Source organism: Trachypithecus francoisi, unplaced genomic scaffold (genome assembly GCF_009764315.1).
Source record: "Trachypithecus francoisi isolate TF-2019V2 unplaced genomic scaffold, Tfra_2.0 Lachesis_group10, whole genome shotgun sequence".
NCBI lineage: Eukaryota > Metazoa > Chordata > Mammalia > Primates > Cercopithecidae > Trachypithecus > Trachypithecus francoisi.
Window position 1 is genome coordinate 85567808 of NW_022681455.1, and position 24060 is coordinate 85591867.

The window sequence follows — 24060 nt, forward strand, 5'->3', positions numbered from 1 at the left end:
ATTAGCTCCCTGCCAGGAAGTCCTTTCTGACCTGGTTTGCCCCTCAGTCCCTCGGGCTCGGACCTAGTGCCTGCGGCAGGACAGCCATGGGCGCCAACTCCACCAGCGACCTCCATGCTCCCGGCACACAGCTGAGTGTGGCTGACATCATTGTCATCACCATGTATTTTGCTCTGAATGTGGCCGTGGGCACATGGGTAAGGGGAACTGTGGTGGTGGCAGCCAACTGGGCTCTCAGGGTGGGTGCTTGGGATGGGAACCGGGGTCCAGCATGTCCCTGTGGTGTCAGCATTGGTCCCACCTGGTGGCCTGGTGATCCTTGTGGTCCTCCTCCCAGCCTGGGGCAGATTTGCTTGGAGACCTTGACCAAGCCCCTTTCTCTATTTGGGTAATGGTGTCTCCATCTGTAAAGTGAGGAGAAGGAAGGTCTCTGTAACAGGTAACTGGGCTTTTGTGCTGCTGCCCAGTTGGAGTCCTTGGGTGTGGCCATCAGCCTCCTGGTCCCAGTCTCCATGGTGTCAGTGACTCCCATCTGCTTGAACAACAGGCTCCCAGGGATTCCCTGGCTACACCCAGAGCTGCTAGATCAGAATCCAGAGGAAGGGAGGGCCCTGGGAGCTAGGGGTCTTTATTTTTAACAAGCTCCCTGGGATTATATCCTGTGGCCTAGCTCTAGATCGTAAGCCGGTTCTTTCTCCTTTTGTAAGAGTGAGAAGTGAACAGTGATCTGACCCCACGCACGGATTCCAGGGGCAGCGGGGCCCTTGGAGACAGGCTGTCTCATGTGCAGATGGAGAAGCCAAGGCTCTAGCCCTGCGGCGAGGGATGAGCTCCCCTTTGGTCTATCGTGGAAGCCTTCCAGAGGGAAGGTAGACACAGCCTGGTCCAGGTCACCTGCTCCACACTTAGTGCCTGGAGGTTGGGCTCCACTTCCTTAGTCTCAGAGGTCCCCAGGCCAGCATCCCTGAGCCCTGACAGTCTCCTGGGGAGAATGAATACTCCTTCTTTTTTTTTTTTTTTTAACTGAGATGGAGTCTAGCACTGTCACCCAGGCGGGAATGCAGTGGTGCCATCTTGGCTCACTGCAACCTCCACCTCCTGGGTTCAAACAATTCTCCTGCCTCAGCCTCCCAAGTAGCTGGGATTACAGGCATCCACCACCACGCCCAGGTAATTTTTTGTATTTTTAGTAGATACAGGGTTTCACTATGTTGGCCAGGCTGGTCTCGCACTCCTGACCTCATGATTTGACCGCCTTGTCCTCCGAAAGTGCTGGAATTACAGGCGAGAGCCACCGCACCTGGCTGAGTAACCCTTCTTATCTACCATAACCCCTGGCCTAAGCATGAAGTCCTGGCAAACAGGAGACTGATCACGTCCCCTCAGTTTTCTGGGCCTCAGTGTTCTGATCTGTGACATGGAGACACCACCTACCTGGGGTGAGGTCTGCTATCAAGAGGCCCGCACAGGACCAGACCTTGCTGCTGCCATTGGTTCTACAGTGGTGGTGGTGGTGGTTGTAGCAGTGGTGATTATAATAGTAGCAGCCGCAGTCACTAAAATTAATTATCACAGGTTGGATTTCAAGAATCTAAATCCCAAAATCTGAAACATTTTGAAACATCAACATGATACTCAAAACAAATGCTCACTGGAGCATCTCAGATTTTAGATTTTTGGGTTGGGGATGCTTCACTGGCAGGTATTCTGCAAATATCCCCAAATCTGAAAGAGTCTGAAATTCAAAACTCTTCTGGTTCCAAGTATTTCGGACCAGGGCTCCTCAACCTGTATGTGATTAAATATTAACTCACAAGTAGCCCAGTGCTGGCCATCGGCAAAGCCGAGTTCAAGTCTCGGCTCTGCTCTGTGTACTTAAGTCAAGTCACTTAACCTCTGTGGTCTTCAGTTTCCTCAAACACGCAGTGTGGGTTTCTGTGCAGCCCACATCTCAGGGCTGTTCCAAGGAGCAAGGGGCCAATGGAAGTGAAAATCTGTTGCAAACTGTAATGTGCTATATTCCTGTGGCTAGAATTCAGTGGAAGAGGTGCCCACATGGGGCAGAACAGGCAGTGGAGAGTTTCTGGATGAGGGGAGGTAAGGGCCAGGTAAGATCTGAGAGGGAAAGAGGAGGGGAGACAAGGCTGTCCTGGCTAGCACAGGTGGGGTATTTCGTCAGAAGTGCACATCTAAGAAAGTGCACATCAGGTTCTGGGCACCTGAGGCCAGGCCCTTTGTAGCCCAGTGACTTGGGCCACCAGCCCTTGTTGCCCACGACCCACCTTTCCTAGCTCAGCCTTGCTGTTTGCAGGTTGGTGCCCCTGGCAGTAGGGCTGTAGGAGTTCTGCCCTGTCCTTCCAAGCAGGCCAGGCTGGTCCAGTGGGGAATGGCTGGCCAAAGAACAGTGAGTACATCCAGAAAAGATCAGAACCAGACAGGGAGGATGCTGGAGCTGCATCCCACAGGGAGAAGCAGACAGAGCAAGCCAGGCAGGTGCAACCCTGCAAAGATGTTTAGATGATGGGCCTGGGAGAGTCTGCGGCACGAGCCTTTAAGGAAGAGATGTTCCTGGAGGAGGGGACTTTGAGATGAGCCTTTGCATTCATTAAAGTATCTGTTAACAAGTGACAGAAAACTACTTTCAAATGAGCTCTAAGATTATAGGAAATGTAGGGCAGACGCAGTGGCTCACTCCTGTAATTCCAGCACTTTGGGAGGCTGAGGCGGGCAGATCACGAGGTCAGGAGCTCGAGACCAGCCTGGCCAGCATGATGAAACTCCATCTCTACTAATAATGCAAAAATTAGTCGGGCACCTGTAATCCCAGCTACTCGGGAAGCTGAGGCAGGAGAATCACTTGAAACCTGAAGGCAGAGGTTGCAGTGAGCTGAAATCACGCCACTGCACTCCAGCATGGGCAAAAGAGTGAAAGTCTGTGTCAAAAAACAAGAATACAGGAAATGTAATTGTGTCCAGCAACAGAAAGGGCTTCAGGTGCAGTATGATCCAGGTTCACAGCATTATTAAGGATACAGCTACACCTCACTGTGGTTCTCTTAGCCTCCATCCATGTGTAGCTCTGTCCTAAGCCAGCTCCCCTCATTTCCTGATGTGAAATGACCAGCCTAGTGATTGAGCCTGAGTTAAAATCCAGGCTGTACCACTTGCTAGATGGGTGTGTTTTCATCTCTGAGACCATCAGGTTCCTCATTGGTAACGTGGCACCTACTTCATAGAGCTGTTGCGAGGACTAAGAACTCCACACAGGTCAAGCAGTTGAAGCCAACTCTGGCATAGGGGGTCCTCGGGGAGCCTTAAATGGGTATATGTGACCCCCAGCAACTGCCAGCAGCCCCCAGAGCCCTGGATATAAGAAGGCAACTGACAATGCCCACTATAGGCTTGAAAGATGAGAAGTGTTAGGAAAAAGCACTGGCTGTAACCATAGATGCTCTGAAGTTGTGCAGTGCACACCGTATACATCTGGATATGGCCATCCTGGCCAAGATGGTGAGCCTTCAGACTATGCCGCATTTAGTATAGCAAGATCACAGCACACAAAGAGAAAGTGGTGGGAGCTGGAGCTGGAGCGGGAGCTGGAGCTGGAGCTGGAGCTGGAGAGAAACAGGCAGGAGCCACATCAAAAGTTCTGAAATGGGTGTGGTGGTGTCCACGTGGTTCCTGCTACTCAGGAAGCTGAGATGGGGAGATCACATGAGCCCAGGAGTTCAAGACCAGCCTGGGCAACATAATGAGACCCTGTCTTAAAAGTAAAAATAAATAGGCTGGGTGCGGTGGCTCATGCCTGTAATCCCAGCCCTTTGGGAGGTCGAGGCAGGAGGATCACCTGAGTACACTTGGGAGTTCGGGACCAGCCTGACCAACATGGAGAAACTCTGTCTCTACTAAAAATACAAAATTAGCCGGGCGTGGTGGCACATGCCTATAATCCCAGCTACTAGGGAGACTAAGACAGGAGAATCGCTTGAACCCGGGAGGCAGAGGTTGCGGTGAGCCAAGATCACGCCATTACACTCCAGCCTGGGCAACGAGAGAGAAACTCTGTCTCAAAATAAATAAATAAATAAATAAATAAATAAATAATAAATAATAGATAAATAAAATTTTGAATGGTGAGTCCATACAATGAAGCCTAATCATTTTGAGTATAGGGCAGGGCAATTAATTCAGGAAGAAAGAGACCTGCATATTGATGGATATATTTTGTGATCCAGCCTTACGTATGTTCTGAAAAGAAATACAAAATATATGTCTAAATACCTGTCCTGTGCCCCTCTTTTCAAATTCTTCTGTTTTTTCCTTTTTTCTTTTTTTTCTTTTTTGAGACAGAGTCTTGCTCTGCAGCCCAGGCTGGAGGGCAGTGGCGCCATCGTGGCTCACTGCAGCCTTGACTTCCTGGGCTCAAGTGATCCCCCTACCTCAGCCTCTCTAGTAGCTGGCGTTACAAGCATGCACCACCATGTCCAACTAATTTTAAAACTTTTTATAGAGACGGAGTCCCACTATGTTGCCCAGGCTGGTCTTGAATCCCTGGCTTGAGCAACCCTCCTTCCTTGGCCTCCCAAAGTGTTGAGATTACAGACATGAGCCACCATGCCCAGACGATTTAACTTCAATTTCTCCCATCCAAATAGCACTAAGGAGGGGCTTGAAAAATCCATGTACCGGCCAGGCGCAGTGGCTCATGCCTGTAATCCCAGCACTTTGGGAGGCTGAGGTGGGCATATCACGAAGTCAGAAGATCGACACCATCCTGGCCAACATGGTGAAACCCCGTCTCTACTAAAAATACAAAAAATTAGCCGGGTGTGGTGGCAGGCGCCTGTGGTCCCAGCTACTCGGGAGGCTGAGGCAGGAGAATGGCATGAACCCAGGAGGCGGAGCTTGAAGTGAGCCGAGATCGCGCCACTGCACTCCAGCCTGGGTGACAGTGCAAGACTCCATCTCAAAAAAAAAAAGAAAAAAGAAAAATCCATGTATTCACTGAGCCTTATCAAACACTTACCAGATGCCAGGCACCATTCTCAGCATGCTACATGTATTAACCCACTAAAGCTCATAAAAACCCTTTGAGCGTTGGGAAGCCAACGCAGGCGGATCACATGAGGTCAGGAATTAGAGACCAGCCTGGCCAACATAGCGAAACTCCTCTCTACCAAAAACACAAAAAATTAGCCAGGTGAGGTGGTGTGCACCTGTAATCCTAGCTACTCTGGAGGCTGAGGCAGGAGAATCACTCGAACCCCGGAGGTGAACGTCGCCATGAGCTGAGATCCTGTCACTGCATTCCAGCCTGGGTGATGGAGTGAGACTCTGTCAAAATACAAAACAAAACAAAATTCATGAAGGAAGAACTTCTTAGGGCCACGTTACAGAGGAAGAAACCAAGGCACGTGCATTCAGTAACTCACCCAAGGTAACATGGCCAGGAAGCAGAGAAGACAGGATTTTACTCACAGACATTCTGATTGCAGATTTTTTATTCCATCTACATGGAGGACAAAATTCTACACTCCCCCGAAACCAAAGGCATGTGGGAATACGTGGGTAAGGAACTGACTGCTTCTGTTCTTTTTATAAAAGTTGAGGTGAAATTTACATAATATACAATTCATCATTTTAACAATTTTAATTAATTAATTAATTTAGTGACGGAGTCTCACTCTGTCGCCAGGCTGGAGTACAGTGGCGCGGTCTTGGCTCACTGCAACCTCCACTCCCGGGTTCAAGCAATTCTCCTGCCTCAGCCTCCCGAGTAGCTGGGACTACAGGCGCCTGCCACCTCACCCAGCTAATTTTTGTATTTTTAGTAGAGACAGGGTTTCACCATGTTGGCCAGGATGGTCTCGATCTCGACCTCATGATCCACTCGCCTCAGCCTCCCAAAGTGCTGGGATTACAGGCGTGAGACACCGCGCCTGCCCATTTTAACCATTTTAAAGTGTGCAATTCATGGCATTTCGTACATTTGCAATGTTGGGCAACCATTACCTGTAGCTAGCTCCAAAACATTTCATCATTCCAAATGAATACCCTGTCCCCATAAGCAGTCAAGCATCATTCTTCCTGTCCCCCAGCCCCTGGCAACCACTCATCTGCTTTCTATCTCTATAAATGTGCCTGTTCTGGACATGTCATATAAATGGAATCATACAATTCGTGGCCTTTTGTGTCTGTCTCTGTTGATGAAGCATTGTGTTGTCAAGGTCCATCAAAGTTGGGCATGCGTCAGAGCTTCATTCCCAAGATATCTGTTGTTTTTTGAGATAGGATTTCACTCTGTTGCTCAGGCTGGAGTGCAGTGGCACAGTCACTGCTCACTGCATCATCCACCTCCTGGGCTCAAGTGATTCTCCCACCTCAGCCTCCTAAGTAGCTGGGGCCACAGGCGTGTGCCACCACACCCTGCATTTTTTGTAGACCTGGGGTCTCACTATGTTGCCCAGTCTGGTCTCAAACTGCTCGGCTCAAGTGATCTGCTTGCCTCAGCCTCCCAAAGTGCTGGGATTACAGGCATGAGCTACGGCACTCAGCAGAACTTCATTCCTATTGAAGACTGAATAATATTCCTTTATATAGGATACACCACATTTTGTTTATTTACTCATCAGTCAACAGAAGTGTTGGTTGTTTTCACTTTTGGCTATCATGAATAATGCTGTTATGAACGTTCGTGTACAAGTTTTTGAGTGGATGTGTATTTTCAGTTCTCTTGGACATGTACCTAGGAGTGGAACTTCTGGGTCATATGGTGATTCTATGCGTAACTTTTTGAGGAGCTGCCACACCGTTTCCGCAGCAGCAGTCCCATTCTACTTCCCACCAGCAGTGCACGAGCTTCCAACTCCTGTCTCCTCTTTCTCTTCTTCAGTCCTCTTGTCGGGCCAGCAGGAACACGGTGAATGGCTACTTTCTAGCAGGCCGGGACATGACGTGGTGGCTGGTGAGTGCACCCTGACTTCTCACACACCCCACTTTGTCCGTGGAGCTGTGTCTGATCTCTAGGTCACCTGGCACCTGCATCTCTGAGCCAGTCCAATTCAGTGGAACAGGCCAGAGGCTGGCAGGAGGTCCCCAAGTGAGGGGCATAGGTCTGAGCTGCTAGAAATTGTGTAAGGAGCAGGGGCTTACATCCACTCCTTAGCTGTGCAGCTAGTCATGGGTAGAACTCACACCCTGGGCTCCTCATCCGTGAGGTGGGGCTAGGACCCCGCTTAGGTTTGTGAGGATGAAGGAGAAGCTGTCAGGCCCAGGATGGGGCCGGTGCAGGGAGCCTGCCGCTGATACATTTCCCTTTCTCTCCTCCAGATCAGAGCCTCCCTCTTCGCCAGCAGCGAGGGCTCTGGCCTCTTCATTGGACTGGCGGGCTCAGGTGCGGCAGGAGGTCTGGCCATGGCAGGCTTCGAGTGGAATGTGAGTCCTGGAGAACAGGCAGCCTGTGGGAGGGCCAGGGCACAGGGTGCGGCCACAGCCCTGGAAGGAGGCAGCTCCCAGTGGCTGGTGTCAGCCCATGTCGAGGTGGGCTCTGCGCAGTTCCCAGAGCCCACCTGGGCCAAATCCTGTCTTCAGAATACCAAGGTCCTGGATGGCACGACTGGCAGGGAGCTGTGGGCCTTTCCCCAGACTCAGAGAGGGGAAGGAGCCACCCAGGATCTCATGGCGAGTCAGGAGGGGTGGGGGGGAAGCCAGGCCTCCAGATGGCTCTGTCTGCTGTGTCTCTGGAGCAGAGCTGTGGGAGCTGCACCTGCAGTCCTCACCTGCCTCTGTCCCCACAGGCCACGTACGTGCTGCTGGCACTGGCATGGGTGTTCGTGCCCATCTACATCTCCTCAGAGGTGAGTCTACTCATGAGGCCTCCAACCGGGGGGCTGGGCCTTGGTCCAAGTTGATGGTAGTAATGGGTAGGACCACCATGGCCTCACATCAGGAGATGGTGAACTCTTAGGGCTGGGTTTGCTATTAGCCCAACTAACATTTCTATCAACCCACTAAGGTGGGTCCCCTCGGACCTCAGCCTGGGTGCTGTGTTGGCTGGTTTCCACGGCCCTGAGTGCTGCATCTCAGGAACAATGTCTCATCCAGCAGGGCACATAGGCTGCACACCTGGGCCACGCACCTGGTTTGCACACCTGGGTAGCATACCTGGGCTGTACACCTGGGTGGCATATCTGAATGGCACACCTGGTTGCACCATCTTCGACTCTGCCCAATCCTTCAGCCCTGGCCATGCAGCCACTAAGTCCAGTCAACTCCACTTCCCGAATGTCTCTCAGCCTGTCCCCAGCTCTGCCCCTCGCAGCCACCTCCCTCATCCAGCCTCATCATAGTACCCCTGGATTTGTCAAAACAGCCTCTAAACTTGTCCCTCTGTCTCCAGCCACGGCCCCTCCAATCCATTCCTCGTCTCAGCCCTAAAGAGCCAGTCTTGGGATCTCAGCCTGCCACTCCCCTTCCTGACACCCTTGGGACGCAGTTGGAGCAGCCTGGGATTCAAGACCAGGTGCTGAGGCTGTAAGGGGTCAGTGCCTGGGCCTTGCCCTTGAGAGGCTCACAGCTGCTTTGTGGCGGTGGGAGAGGCAGAGTGACTGAGACAGGCCCTGTCTGGAGCGCTGGGCATCGTCTGGGGGATGCTTAGCCCCTACCCATGTGCCTCCCCAGATCGTCACCTTACCTGAGTACATTCAGAAGCGTTATGGAGGCCAGCGGATCCGCATATACCTGTCTGTCCTGTCCCTGCTACTGTCTGTCTTCACCAAGATATCGGTGAGCTGCCCCCCGCTCCCTGCTGGCATAGCCTGGAACATCCCCAATCTGTGAGCCCCTCAAGTGGACCTGACATCTTCTCATTCATCTCTGTCTTGTTTAACAGCTGGGCAAACTGAGGCCCAGAGAGGGGCAATGACTTACCTGGGGTCAAGCAGAGAGTCTGGACAGGTGGTCCAGGGCCCCCAAGGTGAAGGCTCAGCAGCCAGCCCTAGTCAGGGACAGAACACAACCTAGTGACCTCTGCTTTGCCTCAGGTTCTAGACACAGAGTGTTAGGGTGGTTCTCGGTCTGAGGTCAGTACTGGGGCCGACACAGGGGTGAGCCAGGACCTCCCACTAGGGGGCGCCAAAAGCCCACGTGGTCTTGGCCCTGTCTGGTCTGCACTGAGCTGACCTGCCTCTCACCCCAAGGCTGATGGGCTCCATCACTGACACCTGTCCTTGGGGGCCTGGCCCTGCCCCACTGGCATATTAAGAGCGGGAGCACACCTCGAATGTCAGGGTCAGAAGAAGCATAGAGCTCATCTTGTCCAAGCCTCTGACTTTACAGAGAGGGAAACTAAGGCCCAGGAAGGGGAAGATTATCCCAACCCTCCTGGTGACCTTGTGGCAACACCAGGCCTTTCGCTCTCACTCCAAGTCCCTGGGGGCAGCCAGCTTCATCCAGCCCCAGGCTTCTGAAGGGGCTTGAGTCCTGGGGCTGCCTGATTCTGAGGTGGCCGACACTAGCCCCTGAGACCCTCAAGCCTCCCTGTGCCTTGAGCTCCTCCCTTGTAAGGAGGGGCAGCAGACCCTGTCTCCCAGGGTTCCTGTGAGGCCGGTGAGGGCTGCTATGTCTGTGGGAAGTGCTCTGTGAGGCCCAGCTTTCCCTCAGAGGCAAATGGCCTCCTGGGCCTTCTTCATTCAGCTCTGGGACTAGGAAAGCCCAGAAGAGGCACTGATTTAGTGGAGGGAATGGAGGCGCAGGAGAGGTAGAGGCCTCGCTGGTCAACCAGGAGCTGTGGGCAGGATTACCTGGAAAGAGGGCCCTGAAAGGGTCCATCCAGAGCCCCCACTGGGCCTCCATCTGCACTGGCGTTGCTGGGTGACTCTGAGGGGGTTCCCAGAGTGTCTCATCCTTCTTGTGGGCAGGTCTCGGCGGTGGCCAGCAGCAAACCCTGGGCCACAGTCTTTGCCAGATGCCCTTGGCTTACTGTAGGAGGTTTGCTTTCTCCGTGAGCCCTTTAGAGTCCGGAGGGACTTGGCCTTGGCCTGCCCTTAAGGCTGAGTTTAGAGTTTTCCACTCATATTCTCCCTTCCTCTCCCACATTTCTTGATCTCCACCCCACCCCATGCCAGCCACCTCCCTGGAAGCCAGAGATACAGAAATAAACAAGACCTGGCCCCGGCCTGCCAGGGGCTCGCACTGCAGTGAGCAATAGATGGATGCATGGGACAGGCATGAATTCAGCTCAGAAGAGGACACAGTGGGGCTTGCTGGGGGTGGCATTTGAGTTGGGCTCTGATGGAGACAGGGATGCCGATGGGGAGCAAATGACAAAGAGAGAGGTGAGAAGAGGCAGGATGTGTCTGGGGTTGGTCGGGTCTGGAGCCCTAGACTGTAGGGATCACTAAGTCAGACACATCCGGGGACCAGATAAAGAACAGTGTGGGGAGAAGCTGGGAGTGAGTAATAGGCAGTAGTGGGGACAAAGGCAAACCAGAGAACATACCTCAGCATTCACACACAACAGGCCCATTGCCACATTTGCCTCTCAGCTGCCAGTTTTCAGCGTCTGGCCTGCAGTGAGAGATGAGGTGAGGGAGGTCTGATCGTAAGAGGTTGAAGTATCCAGGGAGCCCGGGTGGAGCGGGGGTGGTGTTTAAGTAGGATAGTGATATGGTCGTGTTTGTACTTTGTGCTCTCTGGAATCTTCCAGAGGGTGGACTGGAGGGGAGAGAGACAAGAGGAGGCCAGGCCTGTGAGGAGGCCCCAGGTAGGTCTGGTGAGGCAGGGAGGCTGAGCCGCAGGCACAGGGTTTCACCCTGCTGGCTTCTCTGCGGTGGAGCTTATACCTCACACGGAGAGTCCTGAAAGTGGATGGCTTGGGCGGGACTTCTAGAAAGGCAGAGGGGGCCGGCACGGTGGCTGGTGCCTGTAATCCTAGCACTTTGGGAGGCTGATGTGGGCGGATTGCCTGAGTTCAGGAGTTAAAGACTAGCCTGGTTGGGAGGCTGAGGCGGGCGGATCACCTGAGGTCAGGAGTTCGAGACCAGCCTGACCAACACGGTGAAGCCCCTGTCTCTACTAAAAATACAAAATGAGCCAGTCATGGTGGCGCGCGCCTGTAATCCCAGCTATTCGGGAGGCTGAGGCAGGGGAATCGCTTGTACCCATGAGGTGGAGGTTGCGGTGAGCCAAGATCGTGCCATTGCACTCTAGCCTGGGCAACAAGAGCAACACTTAGTCTCAAAAAAAAAAAAAAAAAAAAAAAAGACTAGCCTGGGCAACACGATGAAACGCCATCTCTACTAAAATGCACAAAATTAGCCACATGTAGTGACGTGTGCCTGTAGTCCCAGATACTCAGGAGGCTGAGGCAGGAGAACTACTTGAACTGGGGAGGTGGAGGTTACAGTGAGCTGAGTCTCCAAAAAAAAAAAAAAATTAAAAAAGCAGAAAGAAGAGCTCAGTGAAGTGAGAGGATCTTAGGGACAATCTTGTCCGGCTCTCTGAGTTTACAGATGACACAACTGAGGTCCAGGTCACAACGAGTCAGGCAGGGACTATCTTGCCCGGCTCTCGAGTTTACAGATGACACAACTGAGGTCCAGGTCACAGCGAGTCAGGCAGGGACTACTGTTAGAATCCAGGCCTGTGCCTCCCGGCCAAGAGGCTGCCTGAAGCAGCCAGGACGTGGCCCTTCAAACTCCACTTTGTGATGGGAGTGATTCAGTTTACCCAACTATAAAGCAGTGAGCACCCACTCACATCAAGGCTGGGCTTCAGAACCAACGCTGGGGCTGCCTGGATGAAGCAGAGGACGAAGCTTGAGGAACGCTAATTGCTGGGCTTGGCTGCGAGAGGACTGGTACCCTGGCTGTTTGAAGTGCACATGCCCAGGCAGTCCCCAGAGGCCCTGACCTCACTGGGCTGTGCCCCAGGAATGCCTCATGTCCCAGCACCTGTCCCAGCCGCTGCCTGTGTAGACAGAGATCTTAGGGTACCTGCTGCCATCCCTCAGGCAGGGGCACTGGCCACAGGAGGACTCGCGATGGCAGGGCATGGAGAATCACCACCCTGACCCTCAGACGAAGGGACCCAAGTCCAGCTCCACCACTGTGGAGCTCTGGCCAGTCATTTAGCCTCTGGAACTGGGCGCGATGTCCCACGCCACTTGCAGTAAAGGTTCTCCACGGGGTCGCTTTGCGCCCTCACTGACCTCACCCCTCCCTCGCCCTGTTGCCCTCACCCGCTCCAGCCACACTGGCCTCTGCGCTTCCATGAACACACCAGGCATGTTCCTACCTCGAGGCCTTTGCATTTGCTGTGGCAGAAGGCCTGGAACCTTCTGCCTGGATATCCACGTGGCTCCCTCATGTCCTTCAAGTTTTCCCATTCTCTCCATCGTCACCCCCGGCCCCGCAGGCCAGCCCCCTACCTCGCTCTGCCCCCATGGGCTGGGAATTCCTGCTGGCTTGTGCTCTGTTGGTTCCCTTGCTCACTGGCGCATCCCCAGGGCGGCCCGCATGCCTCGTGGGTCTAGGTGAGAGAATCTATGCCAGGGGTCAGCTCTTTTCTTCTGCAAAGGGCCAGAGAGTAAATATTTTCAGCTTCACAGGCCACATGGTCTCTGTCCTCACTCCTCAACTCTGCCCCTGGGGCCTGAAAGTGCCTGCAGACAATACTGCAAGGCATGACTGGGCCTGGCCTGCGGGTTCTGGGCTGCCACTCCCTGCCCTATGGAAAGCACTACTTACTGTGCACCTACTGTGTGCCAGGCCCTGGGTGAGCCCCACACACCCATAGATGTTTTCTAGACATCTAGACAGAGAGGGTAAGGAAACAGACCACAGAAATCATAAGAAATGGTAAAAATGTGACAAAGAAGCAAACACGGTAGGGTGGTGGGGCAGAAATGGGGAGACAGGATCAGGGAGTGGGCTCACTGGAGACAGGGCAGTCTGGGGTGGAAATGCCAGCCTTGCTGCAGCCTTAGGGAAAGAGCTTGACAAGTCCAGGAGCGGGAAGCTGGTGGGGCTGGGGGTTCGTAGGGATATGGAGGGGCAGCGATGACCAAGAGCAGAGAGGCAATGGGGACCACTCAGAGCCTCTGGGCAGGGCCTCTGCTGGGTGGGGGTGCACCTTATTCCTAGAATGGTAGAAATGCAGAACCTGGCCAGGCACAGTGGCTCACACCTGTAATCCCAGCACTTTGGGAGGCCAAGGTGGTGGATCACCTGAGGTGAGGAGTTTGAGACCAGCCTGGCCAACATGGTTAAACCCTGTTTCTACTAAAAATACAAAAAGTTAGCCAGGCGTGGTGGCATACACCTGTAATCCCAGCTACTAGGGAGGCTGAGGCAGGAGAATCATTTGAACCTAGGAGGCAGAGGTTTTTTTAAAAACAAAAACAAAACAGAAATGCAGAGCCCCAGGTTTTCCTTGCACAAGCCAAGTGCAGGAGGGACCAGTGAGGGGCTGGCAAGGGGACTGGGCCTAGGATGGGGTCAGTAGAGGTTCCAGGGAGTGGGTGTGCGTTTTGGAGAGGGAATCCACAGTAGCGGCCTGTGGGTCACAGGCGGGGAGTGTGGCAAGGGGGAGTCCCAGAGGATGGTGATGGCCTCCATGGAAATGGGCAAGGCTCAGGGGCAGAGGACACCAAAAAGATTTGGGAGAAATCATAGTCAACTCCTAGTGTCAGTGCAGGGCTCAGACCAGCTTCTCTGCTGTCCCACCAAGGATGGGAGATACAAGTTCCATGTGGGGGCCGGGCTCAGTGGCTCACGCCTGTAATCCCAGCACTTTGGGAGGCCGAGACGGGCGGATCATGAGGTCAGGAGATCGAGACCATCCTGGCTAACACGGTGAAACCCCATCTCTACTAAAAAATACAAAAAACTAGCCAGGCGAGGTGGCGGGCACCTGTAGTCCCAGCTACTCGGGAGGCTGAGGCAGGAGAATGGCGTAAACCCGGGAGGCAGAGCTTGCAGTGAGCTGAGATCCGGCCACTGCACTCCAGCCTGGGTGACAGAGCGAGACTCCGTCTCAAAAAAAACCAAAAAAAACAAGTTCCATGTGGGAAGGTAGCCGAGACGGGGCAGGGCAGGGGCCCAGGACAGGGCAGCCGAAGCACCAGGACTGGTTTCCAGCCTTCTTCAGCCTCAGACATGTCCTGGAGTGAACGGTTTCCATCGACTGGGAGATGGAGTGAGGCTCCTTCATGCACATGGGGAGCTTGGGGTTCTCAGCTGTGCAGAGCCCACCAGATCAGCCCCATCCTGCACCACATGGCCCACACGTCCTCTTTCAGCCTTGCTCTCTCCCTGTGTATGGGGCTTCCACCCTTGCAAGCCCCCAGTGATGGCTAGATGGTGCCAGGAGAGGAGTGGCCTTCTGCCAACAGTGTGAGCTCTCTGGGAGGGCCCCTGCCATGAGGTTCCTCCCCAGGACCTCACAGGCCCTGGGGTCAGCCAGCAGGAAGGGCGCGTCCTTGGGCCCACCTCTTAGGATGGTGGGACTTTAACAAAGTCATTTCACTTCTCCATGGCCAGGTGCTCCCCACTGTGGAGTGGAGCGGATTATCACACCCACTGGGTAGGATGGGGGAGACCTGAAAGACACCAGGGCGGCATGTGGCCCAGAGGCACATTTGTCACTTGTCAAAAGTGGCCAGTCAGCAGGGCATCCTGGGGGACAACCAGGGCCGTGAAGGACCGGCAGGGTTTCTGGGTACAAGATGAAGGGAGGAACTGTGTGGGTCCTGCGTGGGGAGGAAGGAACAGGGCGGTGGAAAGGACACTTTGTGCAGGGTGAGGGTGGGGCCACATCACAGGAGCAGGCGGGCGCCTCTGAACAGAGCTGGGAGTGGACCAGTAGCTCCAGCCCCATGGGTGGCAGCCTAGAGTGAGGTCCTGGTTTGACCTGTGCCCCAGGAGTGGCTGTTCCCTAGGGATGCCGTTCCCTGGTGCAGTCTTGTTGATTTTGTTCCCAGTGTTTTGCCTCCATGGGCAAGTTCTTCTGCTCTTCGGGCCTTGACCTCCCCATCCGTGCCTTCTAGAAGCCGGAATAGACTCTGGGCCCGGCGCGGTGGCTCACGTCTGTAACCCCAGCACTTTGGGAGGCCGAGGTGGGTGGATCACCTGAGGTCAGGAGTTCGAGACCAGCCTGGCCAACATGGCAAAACCCCATCTCTACAAAAATATAAAATTAGCCGGGCGTGATGGCGCACACCTGTAGTCCCAGCTACTCAGGAGGCTGAGGCAGGAGAATCGCTTGAATCTGGGAGGCAGAGGTTGCAGTGAGCCGAGATCGCGCCACTGTACTCCAGCCTAGGCGATAGAGCAAGACTCCGTCTCAAAAAAAAAAAAAAGACTGCAGTTGGTCCTGGGTCACTGGGGAGGGAGGCACAGAGGAGAGGTGGCTATCTCAGACGGTCCCAGGGGGCATCCCGTGCCAGGGTGAGGGGGTGGAGGGGCTGCAGGGTGCCAGCAGGTATGGAGGGGCTGGGTGGCTGGCTATGTGTGCTCCACACCCACTTCCCCATGTCACAGATCAGGGGCACTGAGGTTCAGGGGGTAAAGTGACCTGCTCAAAGCCATGCAGCTGGGACACAGCAGACCAGGGACACAGAGCCAGGGCTGTGTGGCTCTTGGCATCTGTCAGGCTGAAGTTTGTCTGGGCCCACAGAGAAGAGTGCTCAGGCTGCAGGAGGGGTTGGATAGGGCTAGGTGATGTCTGACTTCCTCACCCGGGGGCTGCCTGGGAGTTGCAGGCAACTGCACACCTACTGGGCCTCTAGCAGCAGCAGCAGCAAACCTTCACTGGATGCCATGTAGGGTCCAGTCTATAGGGGAGACAGCAGTGAAAGGCCCACCCCACACCCTTGATCCTGCCATTCCTGCACCTGCGGGACTTCTCTTCAGTCTTAGGGGGCCTGCTGCCGTGGAAGGAAGGGCAGGAAGGAGGGAGGCAGGAGGGAGGGTGCATGAACAATAAACTCAAGGAGCAGAGGGGCTGGCACGGCTGTGTTTTGAAAGATGAGAAGCAGAGGCTGGAATGTTCCAGGGCAGAGGGAATCTGGTGAGCCGGTGAGCAAAACCAGGAAGCAGCTAAGTTCTGGGCATGGGATGAAGGGCCATATGTCTGGCGTGGCTAGAGCCAGAGGCCAGGCACACAGACCCGGGTTCTGTCCAGAGGCAGCCAGGGTCCAGCGGGAGTCTGGAGCAGTGACTTTAGGACAGAAGCTTGCAGGCTGCTGTAGTGGACCTTCTAGAAGTCTCCCGGTCCCTCTTGACCTTCCCTCTCCTGGCAACTCCGATCTCTGATACCTACTAGGGGCTGACTTTGGGCATGTCCTTTCCCTTCCTGGGGCCTCAGTATCTCCTCTAGTCTGATGGGGCAGGGGCTTGAAGAGTCCGTCCTGCTCTGATATTCAGCACCTCTGCACTTCTCTGCTTGGGCTGGAGGCAGATCAAGCCCCCACCCCCCACCACACCTTCCCCTGAACCACCTGCCCTTCCTATACACACACACACACACACACACACACACACAGAGAGAGAGAGAGAGAGAGAGAGAGAACCAAAGATAAGGACCAGAAGAAGGGGCCAAGGTTCTACTGAAAGCCCCTGGCCAGTTTCCAAACTGGCTGGTCTCTCTAAGACAGGTTGAGAGGCGCCTGGAGGGAGAGGTACAGGAAGCACAGGCTTTAGAGCCAGATCCTATCCCTCCTGGGCCCTGTGTCCCTGGGACTGGGGGAGGCAGTGATCCCTGCCTGGGGGAGCTCGAAGGGGCCTGGGGCCTGCACTTCCTGGGCCTCGTGCAGATGTGTCCCCACACTAGGAAGCGCAGGTCTCCAGCCTTCTCAGGAAGCTCCTGGCCCCAGAGGCTTTGTGTTGGCTCATCTCGCATCTCCTGAGTCAAAGCAGAATGGTAGATTTAGGAACTCGGGGTGGAACAAGATGAAGCCTGTTACCAGCCCATGTCCCAGACAACAGGGTCCTGCCCTCCCTCTCTGGGCCCCCACTGCCAGGTGGAGGGTGGGATTCTGGTCTGTGAGGCCCATGCCAGGCTGAGGTTGGCCTCCAGGCTAACACTCCTGCCTTTAGGAGGAGCAGTCCCAGGTTCTGTGAGGGCAGGGGCTGTGTTCAGTCAGTGTGGAGACCACCTTCAGCCTGAGACCCAGCCTCTGAGCCACCCCAGGCTTCAGTTCCAAACCAACCGGGGGGTGGGGGCAGGAAGCAAGGCTGACCCTCTGTTTCCTGGCCCGCCCAGTACACACTTTTCCTGAGGCCTACTGGTCTTCACGGACTCCTCACAAACTCCTCATCAAGGTCCCCCTGGGAACCGAGGGGACAGGGCTCCACCCTTTATCTCCTGGGGAAGGGGCCAGATTCAATAACAACGCTGCTTTCAGGAAGGGCATTGGCCACTGTGGACTTTATTAGTAACAGTAATGTCCCCTGACATCCACACAAGCTTGCAGCTTCTCCGTGGCCAGTTCTTCCCCCAACCTCACAATGGCCCCCGTAATGCAGGCAGATAGGCGAGTGGGGGTCTCCCTTCCTCATCCACAGGCCACTGAGGCCCAGAGAGGGCCTTGCCTGAGGTCACCTAGGGAGTGGCTTGCTGGAGCCCTGGGTCTAACAGCGACTTCAGCCACCCACACAAGGCTCTCTCCTCCGCAGCTGGACCTGTATGCAGGGGCTCTGTTTGTGCACATCTGCCTGGGCTGGAACTTCTACCTCTCCACCATTCTCACGTTCGGCATCACAGCCCTGTACACCATCGCAGGTATGGCGCCCACAGCAGGGAGATCCACCCAGGGGACGTGTAAAGGGGGCAGAAGGCCACCTCTCCCTACAGGCCTGAGGGAGCAGCCCAGGAAGTGGCCCCAGCAGGAACCCCAGAAGTTCCTCCCTGTGTCCTTCCTCCCTGGGGCCAGTGCCCCCTCCAGCAACCTTGCTTCCACTGGCAGGGGGCCTGGCCGCTGTAATCTACACGGATGCCCTGCAGACGCTCATCATGGTGGTGGGGGCTGTCATCCTGACAATCAAAGGTGAGGACAAGGTCTGTGGCCATGGCGGGGCTATCCCCACAGCAAGCCCTGTGGAGTCTGGCACTGCCCGGCACTCTGCAGGATTCATGCTGTTGGGGCTCTGGGTAGCATCACTGGGGGTGGGTGGGTTCAGGAGGTTGAGCCACTAGGCAGTCAGCCCCACTGCTGGCCCCTCAGTGACTGCCCTGGCTGGTAGAGACTGCCCACCCTACTGCCCCGCTGTTACCAGCTCTGGCCCTGGCAAGGAGCTGACTCAGGAACTCAGGACCAGCCACACCCACATTGGCTCAGCGCTCGATGGTGAGGTGGGGCTGGAAGCGGGTGTGAAAGCACACAATCAGGAGACCAGAAAACTGCCTGGGCGGCTTCTCCAATTGTTTAAAAGCATGTACAAAATCCCAAGAGGTGATGCTACCTCCTGCAGGACAAAGGCCAAGGAGGAAAGAAGAGAGCTTGGAGAGATTGGCGATACTAGTCTGGAACAGATAGGAAGCTCACAGGGCTGCCAGGGGAGAGACAGAGCTCACCATTCCTGGAAGGATGTAAGCAGAGCCAGGAGGATCCCGCAGAGAGTGAACAAATGTCTGAAGACTCTTCCAGACTCAGACCCTGGGACCCTGTGGTTGAGCAGTTTCTAACCCTTGAATGGCACTTGTTCATTTGCTCTGAGCCTCACATGAACCCTTGGTCTGAATACAGAGCCTGGCCTGAGCTCCATGGAAACGGTGATGCTGGGGGACCAGCATCCAGGCAGCAGGCTGCCTCTTCCATGTCCCACTTGGAAAAGGCTATGGAGTGGGGCCTGGGGTGGAAACTAGTTTCCTACATCCAGGCTTCTCCCTCTCAGACCAGGGGCTCTAGTGTCCCTAGGACCCACCTCATGAGAGGGATCCCAGCAGCCAGGCCCAGTCTGGAAGGGAGGGGAGTGACAGACACAGACAGGCCAGGGCTTGGCCATACCAGGCCCTGACCCCGAGGTAGACAGGAACAGTGAGGTGTTCTGGACTGGAGAGGAAAAGCCCCGGCTTGAGCCCACCAGATGGGCTGTGTGGTCTTGATGGAGGCCCCATCCCTCTCTGGACCTCTGTCTCCCTCTTCTCTGTGCCTCAGGGGGTTGGGGCCATGTCACCACCAGCCACTCTCAGCTCTGCTAAAATCACACCCTTCAGGTGATCAGGATGAACACTTTAGAAGCCTCAGGAAGGTCCTCAAATGTCAAGAAAAATTACTGTTGCTTCCTTGAATTGACAATCAGAAACCTGGCTGAGAACCTCTTGCCCAAGACTGATGGGTGTCCAGAGGCCAACAGTGACTCCTGCCGGGCCAGCAGGACACTGGGGTGCCCATGTGCAAAATGCTCACTTAATAGTATTATTTTAAATACAAATAAAATAGTCATTCAAATACACCTTTAAAAAAAAAGAAAAAAACCCTCTACCCTCACACCTTTCCAAACACTGGGAAAGATGAGGTGGAAAAAAACTCTAGTTTGGTGCATCAGGAAGTTTCCTGTGAGATGAAGGCAAGGGGTAGCCCGGGGAGTCAGGGCCCCCCAACCACCAAATTGTCCCTGTCCCACCCTGACCCCTCCAGCTTTTGACCAGATCGGCGGTTACGGGCAGCTGGAGGCAGCCTATGCCCGGGCCATTCCCTCCAGGACCATTGCCAACACCACCTGCCACCTGCCGCGTGCAGACGCCATGCACATGTTTCGAGACCCCCACACAGGGGACCTGCCGTGGACCGGAATGACCTTTGGCCTGACCATCATGGCCACCTGGTACTGGTGCACCGACCAGGTGAGTGCCAACGTCTCCCGCCCATCCCACCTTCCTGCCATCCCAGTGCGCTCTGGTAGGTCCGGGTGGCCCGTCTCTGCCCTCCGAATCATGAGTCTGGGCTGGGGCCTCAGAAGGTGTGGCTCCAGGCTGGGACAGGCTGCTAGGGGTCTTTGCGGTCCCGGGGGGCTTGAGCCCTCCGTTTAGAATCAGATGAGGCTCACTGGCTACCACCCGTCCTGGTCTTTAGGTGCTTCGACTGAGACAGTTTGGAGTATGGGATTCCGAAGGGACTCGAATGCTCCTCGGTGGCCTTGCCATCGGCCAACGGGCGGGCATTTCGGGCCAGTCTTGCGCTGCCAGGATCCGGCAGCAGGTGGGGTACCTGGCCTCCCTTGGCCTGCCAGTGGTGGGGGCCGGCCACGGCTGGGCCCGCGTTTCTGGTAGAGCTCTGGACACCATCAACAGCAGCGCGATACCTAGGGGTCCTGGGAAGCCGTCTTTATCCCTAGTCCCTGAGGCAGGGGCCCTGTGATGATGAAACTGCTGGGCCTGGAAGAGAGAGAGCAGAGAGTGAGGCTGAGCGAGAAGGGCCAACCCTGCCCCAGCACAGGACCCTGCTCAGGCACACAGGAGCCAGCAGGACCGGGTTTGCCTCCTGGCTCTGCCATTCACCAGCTAGTGGGCCTAGGCCAGTTGGTTTAATCACTCAATGCTTCAGTTCCCCTGTCTGTAATATGGAAATAATCCTGCCCTTTGTGGGTGTAGCAAGGCAGCTTCCTCCCAGCTCACCCCCACCAGCCTCCTCTATTTCGACACAAGCCTGGACGTGGTTGGAAATGGGCTGAATGGGGTTGTCGAAAGCAATGCAGGAGTTTCTGTTGAGAGCAGGGGGTGACTCTTGCCCTGCCCCCAAGACCCTGTCACCAGCCCTCCAGGTGACCTCAGATGAACTGCTTCCCGTCTCTGGGCAGAAGCAGATGGTGCCCTTGCTTTGCTTGTCCCAAAGGCCGTGGGCAGCTCCAGGGAGCATGTGCATGGGAAAAGGTCTGGGAAGCAGTGGGCACAGGCCCCACGACTGCCCATGCCTCTGGACCCAGCCCCAGGGGTCCACCATAGGACAAGGCAGCCACAGCCAGCCTCTGTGGAATGAACGATGACAGCGCTCACACAAGCCTTTCCCATGGGGCCTCCCCTGGGAGTAGGCCTGGCCAGCTCCATTCACAGGACAGAGCACTGAGGCCAAAGACAGAAACGAATCTGAACTCAGAGTGGAGTGACTTTTTCATGGTTCCCAACTCTGCTCTTCCTCTCCCAAGCAGCACGGGCTCCATCAGAATCTGCCCAGAGACCCTCCCTGGGTTCCAACAGTAAGAACGGACCCCAGCTGGGAGCTATCAGAAGCTCTGGAAGGCTGGGCCTCAGTTTCCCCATCTGTAACATGTGGTCCTCAAGCAAGGCCCCTTGTACTCCGGCATGCTGTGCTCACAAGCTGCTCACATCCTCCATGCCTCATGGGAGGGCTCTCCAGGGAACACGTGGGCTTACAGCACACATCTGCCCAGTTCTCCTGGGAGGGCTGAGGGCCAGCCCCAGTGGGCCAGGGGCTGGTGAAAGGTTGGCCGTGGAGAGCACAGTAGGCATGTGGTACCCTGCCAGGCTGGTACCCCTTTACAACTGCCACACCCCACTTCCTCCCAGCACAGCATGGGCCTGGCATGGCACGGGCATCTCTGGGTGGAACATCAGTCAGGAGATTTTCCCATCAAAGCCAAACGAATCTGCACACGTCCTGGCCTTGGGGTCAGTGTTGGGCGGGCCCCACTGCACAGATAAGGAGCCCGAGGCCCAGAGAGGATCACACAGGGAGGTGGAGGAGGGACACTGCTGACCCCAGGTGGTTCAGGGCACCAACCAGCATCGGGCTGTAGCCTGGCCTCTGCCCTACCTCCCTATCCTCCTCCCCTCGGGCTGGGTCTGCCTGCTGGATGCGGGGCCTCGGTCCAGAAGCCCAGGCACTAGTCCTGCTTGAGGTTCCTGGTCTCTGCGTGGCTCTCACTGACACTGGGGACTTTTAGGGGCACCTAGAGGTCTGACTCCACTTTGCTGTGGGGTCAGGGTAGCCCTCAAAGACACCCACGGTCTAGTCAGAAGGGAGGCAGCAGTTCTGTGTGCCAAGACCATAGGGGCGTTTTGCTTTTTATTTTTTTTGAGATGGAGTCTTGCTCTGTTGCCCAGGCTGGAGTACAGTGGTGCCATCTCGGCTTACTGCAACCTCCACCTCCTGGGGTCAAGCAATTCTCCTGCCTCAGCCTCCCGAGTAGCTGGGATTATAGGTGCGCACCACCATGCCCAGCTAATTTTTGTATTTTTAATAGAGTCGGGGTTTCACCATGTTGGCAAGGCTGGTCTCGATCTCCTGACCTCGTGATTCACCCGCCTCAGCCTCCCAAAATGCTGGTATTACAGGCATGAGCCACTGTGCCCAGCCAATTTTTGTATTTTTAGTAGAAACGGGTTTCACCATGTTGGCCAGGCTGGTCTTGAACTCCTGACCTCAAGTAATCCACCCACCTTGGCCTCCCAAAGTGCTGCGATACAGGCGTGAGCCGTTCACTATCTTCTGGCTCATCCATGACAAATGGGTGGCATTTTTCTAACCAGAAACAAAACCAGTAACAAAGGCAGAGGGTCCAGTGGACAGAGCCCTGGTCTGGGCTCCCATCTGGGTTCTGCCCCTGCCCCTCCCTGGGCCTTGGTGTCCCTGTCTGTGAAACAGGGTGGTGCACAGACCAGAAGGCCTCCCAGGGTCCTGCCAGCTCTGTCATCTGCTGATGCTGCAGCTCCAGGCCGGGTGCCCTCCCTTAGTCAGCAGCAGCCGCCTCAGTCATAACAGCAGCCACAGCTTTCGTGGGCAGCGTGCTGACTCCAATGGCCACACCCCAAAACTTACTCACTGAGAAAGGGAGCTCATATTCAACAGAGGCCCTTGAGGAGCCAGGGACAGGCTTGGCCAGCTACACTAGCAGCCTCACTTAAGTCATTGCAACAACTCTCCTCATTTTGCAGACGAGGAGTCCAAGGTGAAATGGCCACTCAGGGAGTGAGAGCTTCCTCAGGGAAGAGGGTCTGGCTGGGACTGGACACGAGTGCTGGGAGGTGGGGGTGAGCAGTGGCCTGCTGACATCTGAGTGAGGGGGCCAGCCTTGCTATCTGACAGTCAGGGGTGGGGAAAGCCCCTGCCCTATTCAGGGGGACTGGCAGGCCTCACAGCTCATGGAAATTCTGAGCCTCAGCTTCTCCACCTGGGGTGACAGCACCTATCCCAGGGCCAGCTGCCATAAGCACAGATGGAAATATAGAGGCAAATATCCCATCAATGGCAGAATGACATGCAGGGTCTTAGGGAAATGCTTCTCTCCCATGCACCTAGACAGAACCACCATCTAACTCTCTCATTGTCCAGATGGGACAGCTGAGGCCCAATCTGAGGCAAGGACTTCTCCCAAGTCACAGAAAACTGGCAGAGAAGCAGGAAGGACAGCAGCTTGCCCTGCATTCAGAGGCTGCAGCCCACAGACACTCCTAGCCTCTGTAATTAATGTTTCCATGACATCCACAGCTTAGGGGTAAATGCTGGGAGCTATCCGTTAAACTAGCAAGCTTGGAAAGTAAGCTAAAATCACAGAGGCTTCCTGCTGCTGAGTTGCAGGTGGTGACTTAAACTGTGGAACTGCAAAAGACGTTTCAGAGTCATAGGTCGTACAGCTTTGTGAACATACTAAAAACCATGGGAGTAGCCCGGCACGGTGGCTCAAGCCTGTAAGTCCAGCACTTTGGGAGGCTGAGATGGGCGGATCACGAGGTCAGGAGATCGAGACCATCCTGGCTAACACGGTGAAACCCCGTCTCTACTAAAAATACAAAAAACTAGCCAGACGAGGTGGCGGACGCCTGTAGTCCCAGCTACTCCGGAGGCTGAGGTGGGAGAATGGCGTAAACCTGGGAGGCGGAGCTTGCAGTGAGCTGAGATCCGGCCACTGCACTCCTCCGTCTCAACAAAAAAAAAAAAAAAAAAAAAAAAAAAAAAAAAACCATGGGAGTGTACACTGTGACTGGGTGAATTATATGGTCTGTGAATATCTCAATAAAGCTGTTTAAAAAGTAACTCTTTTGAAATAGAATCATAATATCAGTGCTGGGAGGGATCCCAGACATTATGGTTCCACATTACTG

At 55.1% G+C, this 24060-nt stretch overlaps 2 protein-coding genes across 4 annotated transcripts in view; one reads left to right on the forward strand and one right to left on the reverse strand.

Moving 5' to 3' along the window:
- Positions 1–24060, forward strand: part of SLC5A10 (solute carrier family 5 member 10) — a 24760-nt gene continuing 700 nt past the window's right edge. The window contains exons 1-8 of one of the 3 annotated variants that reach the window (XM_033218281.1): positions 13–197; positions 6893–6964; positions 7330–7434; positions 7797–7856; positions 8680–8784; positions 17676–17781; positions 17966–18046; positions 19640–20144. In XM_033218281.1, coding sequence (XP_033074172.1) covers positions 87–197; positions 6893–6964; positions 7330–7434; positions 7797–7856; positions 8680–8784; positions 17676–17781; positions 17966–18046; positions 19640–20031 — 1032 coding nt within the window. In that variant the 5' untranslated portion in view covers positions 13–86 and the 3' untranslated portion in view covers positions 20032–20144. Of the gene's footprint in view, positions 198–6892; positions 6965–7329; positions 7435–7796; positions 7857–8679; positions 8785–17675; positions 17782–17965; positions 18047–19639; positions 20145–24060 lie in introns of those variants that run through there. The other 2 variants (XM_033218283.1, XM_033218282.1) reach the window with 2 other exon arrangements.
- The window catches only part of FAM83G (family with sequence similarity 83 member G), an 18320-nt gene continuing 11658 nt past the window's right edge, over positions 17399–24060 (reverse strand). Inside the window, exon 4 of the mRNA XM_033218280.1 lies at positions 17399–20376. Within this exon, the coding sequence (XP_033074171.1) occupies positions 20071–20376 (306 nt within the window). The 3' untranslated portion in view covers positions 17399–20070. The remainder of the gene's footprint in view (positions 20377–24060) is intronic.